The sequence below is a fragment of the Chenopodium quinoa genome, unplaced genomic scaffold (genome assembly GCF_001683475.1).
Source record: "Chenopodium quinoa cultivar QQ74 unplaced genomic scaffold, ASM168347v1, whole genome shotgun sequence".
Taxonomy (NCBI): Eukaryota; Viridiplantae; Streptophyta; class Magnoliopsida; order Caryophyllales; family Amaranthaceae; genus Chenopodium; species Chenopodium quinoa.
In genome coordinates, this window is record NW_018742616.1 from 68,221 (window position 1) to 74,678 (window position 6,458).

General features: G+C 38.3%; 1 protein-coding gene across 1 annotated transcript in view; it reads left to right on the forward strand.

Moving 5' to 3' along the window:
- The window catches only part of LOC110721393 (BEACH domain-containing protein C2-like), a 29,045-nt gene extending 24,307 nt beyond the window's left edge, over positions 1-4,738 (forward strand). The window contains exons 25-32 of the mRNA XM_021900527.1: positions 513-597; positions 686-806; positions 937-1,033; positions 1,145-1,258; positions 1,588-1,957; positions 2,115-2,902; positions 3,130-3,252; positions 4,316-4,738. Of these exons, the coding sequence (XP_021756219.1) occupies positions 513-597; positions 686-806; positions 937-1,033; positions 1,145-1,258; positions 1,588-1,957; positions 2,115-2,902; positions 3,130-3,252; positions 4,316-4,390 (1,773 nt within the window). The 3' untranslated portion in view covers positions 4,391-4,738. The remainder of the gene's footprint in view (positions 1-512; positions 598-685; positions 807-936; positions 1,034-1,144; positions 1,259-1,587; positions 1,958-2,114; positions 2,903-3,129; positions 3,253-4,315) is intronic.
- The last annotated feature ends 1,720 nt before the right edge of the window (positions 4,739-6,458 follow it).

Here is a 6,458-nt window from a genome sequence, read left to right on the forward strand (position 1 = left end):
TAATTATGTTCAATTTAGTCAAGAAGTTTCTATACATAATATGTTTGTGTCTTGTTCTCTTAAAATATAATAATAAAAAATATTTTTTGGTTTTGATCAGTTCAGTGTAGCAAGCATCTGCTTTGACAGATAAATACAGCCCAATAGGAAATTAAATTTAACCTGATTGAAATGAAATTTTGTTGATCAAAACTGAAATCAATTTCAATCAGGTAAAATCAACTTTCCTTCTATGGAATCTGCCTAGTTATCAGTCTAAAGGGCTGAGTTTTCCAACATAGGGGATGTGCCTTTTAGGGCAAGTAAACTTTCAGAAAAAAAAAAAAAAAAAAAAAAAAAAAAAAACAGGGATAATCAATTTTGATAATTGAAAACCAGTTTTGTTTGAACAATTTCAGTTCACCAAGTAAAGTAAAAATCAGTTGAAGAGAACATGGCCCGAGTTATGCAATTATTCAAAGGTTTAGGTTTTTTTCCCCCTTCTTTGACTAGTTCTTGTCTGGGCATCTTAGGTTCCGGAGCTGTTTTACCTCCCTGAAACATTGATTAATGAGAATTCCATTGATTTTGGTACCACGCAACTTGGTCAGAAGCTAGGTATGTCCCTAAGAGGTTTTTTGCGCATTGTTATCAGTTTGTGCATTAGAGAGAAGGAGTTAATATGTTACCTTATGCGTTCTTCCAGATTCAGTTAAGCTCCCTGCTTGGGCTAAAGATCCTGTTGATTTTATTCATAAGCATAGGATGGCTCTTGAGAGTGAGTATGTTTCTGCTCATCTGCATGAGTGGATTGACCTCATATTTGGGTAAGTTATATTTATTGCTTATTTTCTTCATTAAATTTTTCATTTGAGTAAAACATGCAAAGCCATATTCTTCTCAAAGACTTGGCTATATGTAAATATCAGTACATGAAATGATTAATTGATTATGTAGGTATAAACAACGGGGGAGAGAGGCTATAACAGCCAACAATGTTTTCTTTTATATAACATATGAAGGAACAGTTGATATTGACAAAATTGCCGACCCTGTAAGAGAATGTTCCATGTGATTTTTGTTTTCCAGATTGGACACTGAATTGTCCAATTTAAACTGACATTTTCTTTTACCTGCACAATTTTTGTTTGATTGTGAATTTTAGGTACATCAACGTGCCACTCAGGATCAGATTGCTTATTTTGGGCAAACCCCATCTCAGCTTTTGACTGTTCCCCACATAAAAAGAATGTCGCTCTCAGAGGTGCTTCAGTTGCAGGTAGCCTGGTTACAATTTAAGCTAATTATTACTTTATCCTCTCAATCCATTTATGTTGACTACATATAAATCCAAGATCCACTGCTGCAGTCTCTAGGATGGCTCAGCGTGAACACCTCCTAAACTTTCCTCCTGAGCCTGCCTAATTCATGTGCAAGAATAGCAATTTTCTCCTTGCCCAGTGGCTCTTTTATTTATTTATTTATTTATTTATTTTTACTAACATTATGCATGTGCAATTTCATCAATATATGAGTGTATCCTGTATTTTTTCAATTATTGCGCACTTTGATAATTAATACCATTTTAATATGAAATGTGCTTATCAGACAATTTTTCGGAATCCAAAAGAACTCAAACCATATGCTGTTCCAATGCCTGAACGCTGCAATTTACCTGCTTCTGCAATGCATGCTTCCTCGGATTCTGTTATCATTGTTGATATAAATGCTCCAGCTGCATTTGTGGCACAACACAAGTGGCAGCCAAATACACCTGATGGCCAAGGTGCACCTTTTCTTTTCCATCATGGGAAAGCCACTGCCAGCTCTTCTGGTGGAGGTTTGATGCGAATGTTCAAAGGGCAAGCTGGAGCTGTTTCTGAAGATTGGCATTTTCCTCAAGCATTGGCATTTCCTACTTCAGGAATCAGAAGCTCGGCTATAGTTGCTATAACCAGTGATAAAGAAATTATAACCGGTATGTGTTTTGCTGCTGTACTCTCTTATACGATCGTAATGGTTTATTTTGTAATGGTTTTGGGTTTTTTTTTTTTTTCTTAATGTGATGTCTCTTATACAAGAGTTTATTAAGTGATGCTATTTGCTTACCCCTTTTGAATCTATCTCATCACCAGGTGGGCATGTTGATAACAGTATCAGAATAATATCAGCAGATGGGGCAAAGACCCTTGAGATGGCCATAGGGCACTGTGCTCCTGTGACATGCTTGGGTCTATCGTCTGATAGCAATTACCTTGTGACTGGGTCTCGAGATACTACCATATTGCTTTGGAGGATACATCGTACAGCTACATCTCATTCTTCCAGTATTTCAGAATCTTCCACTGCTTCTGGTACTCCTACTTCAAACAGCAGTAATGTTTCGGCAAGTATCTTAATAGATAAAAGCAGGAAGCGGCAAATTGAAGGACCCATACATGTCTTGCGAGGTCACCTTGCAGAAGTTATATCTTGTTGTGTTAGCTCAGATCTTGGAGTTGTTGTTTCTTGCTCTGAATCACCAGATATTCTGCTGCATTCTATTCGAAGGGGCCGTTTGCTCAGAAGAATAGATGGTGTCCAGGCTCATTCTGTCTGCCTTTCATCTAATGGCATCATAATGGCTTGGAATCAATCTCTCCATATGCTCAGCAGCTTCACTTTGAATGGTATTGTTGTTGCTAGAGTGAAGCTTCCCTTTTCTGGAAGCATAAGCTGCATGGAAATTTCTTTTGATGGACAGACTGCTTTGGTTGGGGTGAACTGCTCTCAGAAGGAAGGATCTCTTGACAGCAGCAGGTCTTGGAAGTCAAAGCAACTGGAAACTGAAGCCCTTTCCTCAGGATTGGATGAGAAACAGGAAGATTGTATGTTGGATATAGCATTACCTTCAATTTGCTTTCTCGATCTATATACCTTAAAGGTATGCACAAATTCTATTGTTCACATGCTTTCTTGCTTTCTCTTCCCATCCCTCCCCCCCTTCCCCACCCCCTCCTTCCTCCCCCCTCTCTTCCCTTTTTATGATAATAATTATAAAGGATTACTGCAGATTGAAGTCAACTAATTTTTTTAGTTTTATGTTGAATCATAAATTCCAGATGAACGCTTTTCAGAAGTTTTTACCTACTAACAAGGCTGTAATGACAGGTTGTACATACATTGAATCTTAAAGCTGGGCAGGATATAACAGCCATAGCTTTGAACAAGGACAACACTAATCTTCTGGTCTCCACGATGGATAGGCAATTGATAATATTCACTGATCCTGCTGTAAGTTGAAATTCACTTAGTTTTATTCTGCTTGTTCTAAGAATTTTCAACGAATTGTATTTTTTAATACCTACAAAAACAGATTATGGCTCTCATTTTCTCCTGCTGTTTGTGGGAGATTTTTACTGTGTTCTTAATGAAAAAAAAGAATAAAATAATAGAAAAGAACTAAAAGGGACTCTCTTTCTGGGTTAACTTTTTCCATGAAGTTTGACAAGATAACCTGGCTGACTGCCTTGATACTTGGACTAGAGAAATCTCTTTCCAACTGTTAAATTTTACTTTCTTGAACAGTGCAAATTTATATGATCAACAGCCCTTAACCTAGCGAAAGGCTCCTCCGTAGAGTGGATCAGTGATTTAGTGGTCAGATGTAGAATTACATACCTCAGTAATGCAGAGGCTGTCCTCTTTATTGCTGAAATGCACACGTGTGCAACATTAAAACGTACACATTCATGCTTCTTACATATGGAATGTTTTTTTTTGGAAAACATAACTATTGGTACCTTTAACAGGATTGTATTGTCTGTCTGACTACATCCCAAAATTGATTAAATCTGGATCGATCAATGATCGATTGACCAGCTTCTCCAACGGATTATAGCAGGATGTCATTAATAAAAAGCAGGATTATTCCTAGAAAGCTTATGCAGTTTTTGTCTGAGGTGGTACATGTTTCACAGTGATGCATTTCAGCTACCTAGTAATAACATCATATCATTATGTTTGAATTTTAACCTTTCTAGGCGTTTCTTTGTATGATAAATTGTATTGAATTCTTAGCGTAGTCTTGATTTCAATTATATTTAACCAAATTAGGATTGCAAGTCCCAACCCCTAGAAATCTTGGTTGGAAACTCCCTAGACCCCAGTCTTGCTCTTAATGCTTATGTTTTTTTTTTTTTTCTTCGTTGTTTTTATTCTGTCCTTTAATCTGGTAAGTCTGGTGGTTACTGTCTTTCAGGAATGAAAATATTTTATTATTGCTTACGGTCCTAAGGAAGACGGTTTAAGGGTTTGATCCCTGGTTAACCATAATTTTATTGCTTATTGCTTACAGTTGAGCTTAAAAGTGGTGGATCAAATGCTGAAGCTCGGTTGGGAAGGCAATGGACTTAGCCCTCTCATAAAATGATTGGGCCATGTATTGTTTGAATCTAAACTATTGGAAGTCTTTGTGGAAGGGGTAAACAGGAGTTATATCCGTGTAATCTGACTGCCAAATTGTTCAGACTTCAGATGCTGTTTTTGTACTTCTCATCTGATAATGACAATTTGGTTTGTATTGTATGTAATCATCTTCATGTATTTATGTATCAACACGAGGTTACGAAAATAGGTTTGATAGAGGCTAGTTAGGTACATTTTTGACTTGATTGAGTTGTAAATTCTTCGGTATTCATACAGGTTAGGCTGTAAAACCCTCTGTTCAGTTATACAAGAATACAAAATCTACGGTTGCCAATTCCCTTACATAATAAAATCTGGAGTTGCTTTTTTCTTGAGCTCTTTCCCAAAATAATGTCAAGAAAAACCTCAATTCCCAAATTACAGCCACTTCTTTACATTTTCCCAATCTACCGTCCACGTAAGCATTGGGTAAAAAAACCGGGTTTTTTTTTTTCCGGTCCAGGGAAAACCGCTACTTCAAGTAGCGGTTTCTAAAAACAAAACCGCTACTTCAAGTAGCGGTTTTTGTTGTGAATTGTTTTCACTTAATAAACCGCCACTTGAAGTAGCGGTTTTTATTGAGTATACCGCTACTTCAAGTAGCGGTTTTCTTCAATACATCGCTACTTGAAGTAGCGGTTTTGTAAAAAAACTGGTCAAAAAAAATTCCAACTGAACCGGTGACGTGGACGGTAAAGTGGGAATATATAAAAGAGTGGCTGCATTTAGGGAATTACGCGAATTCCTAACCTTATTTAGGGAAAGCGCTCATTTCTTTTGATAGAATTTAGTAGTTGCTTTTCTCTTTTGAAATGAATTAGAGTTTCTTCGAACAATAGCATATCTAAAGGGATTTGTTAAACATCGCCCACAAATTACTACATAAAGCCCACAAAATTCACTTGGTTTCCCAAAATTGCCCTTGACCTTAAAAAAAAAACACTCACACTCTCATTGCTCATCTTCTTTCAACCTCTCTAAAAAAAAAAATTCAAAATAACGGCAATGTCGAGGCGGCAAGGCAAGGAAGTGGCGGCGGCGGCGGAGGGAAGGATGTCCCAAGGTGGAAAGGTATATTTTGTTTAAAAAAAAAAAAAAAAAAAAAAGGGAAAACCGCCGTGAACGCGGTGGGGCGCCCTGGCTGGACGCCCAGCCGGCGGTGGTGGCGCCAGATGCAGACGCCGCCACCAGTTGGCTGGCGCCTGGGCTGGACGCCATCGCCACGGTTGTGGCGTTTAGTCTAAGCGTCGCAGCCGTGGCAGTGGCGTCCAGCCCAAACGCCAGCCAACTAGTGGCGGCGTCTGCATCTGGCGCCACCACCGCCGGCTGGGCGTCCAGCCAGGGCGCCCCCCCATTTTTTTTTTTTTTTTTTTTTTTAATTTTTTTAATAAATTGTTTTTAAATTTTTTTTTTTTTTTTTTTTTTGTAATATAATTTTGAATTGTTTTTATATTTTGTTGTTTATTTTTATAAATTTTTTCAATTTCGTTGTATTTTTTCTACGTTTATATTTTGTTTACTATTATTTGTTTGTTTTTAGTGTATTTGATTTGCGATGATGATTAATTATCGTATAAATTTTTGTATGTTTATATATTTTAAAATTTTGTGTAGGGTCGTCATGGTGGGGGGAAGAATATAGAGCTTCTTAGTAGAAGTTATTCAGTGGAGAGGTCGGGGCATAGACATGTCAGATCCCGTGGTATTTCGGCCTCAGTTCATAGAGAACGGATCCACCGTCGGGATGAGGATGACGATGACGATGATGATGCTGAGGAGGGTGACCAGGAGGAGGAGCAGGAGGAGGGCGCAGATGAGGATGAGGATGTGGACGATGGCAGTGGACCGTATGATGATTACGGTTCATTCAGTCAGAGGGTTGATGACATGTACGAGACGCATATGGTGGAGGTGCGTAAGGGTAGGGGTGGTAGGTTTGTTAGTAGATCTGGCACATCATCTGCGTCCACTGTCTCTGGGGCAAGCAGGAAACGGTCGAGGGCGGGTAATGATTCTTGGGTTGTTAGGAGTGA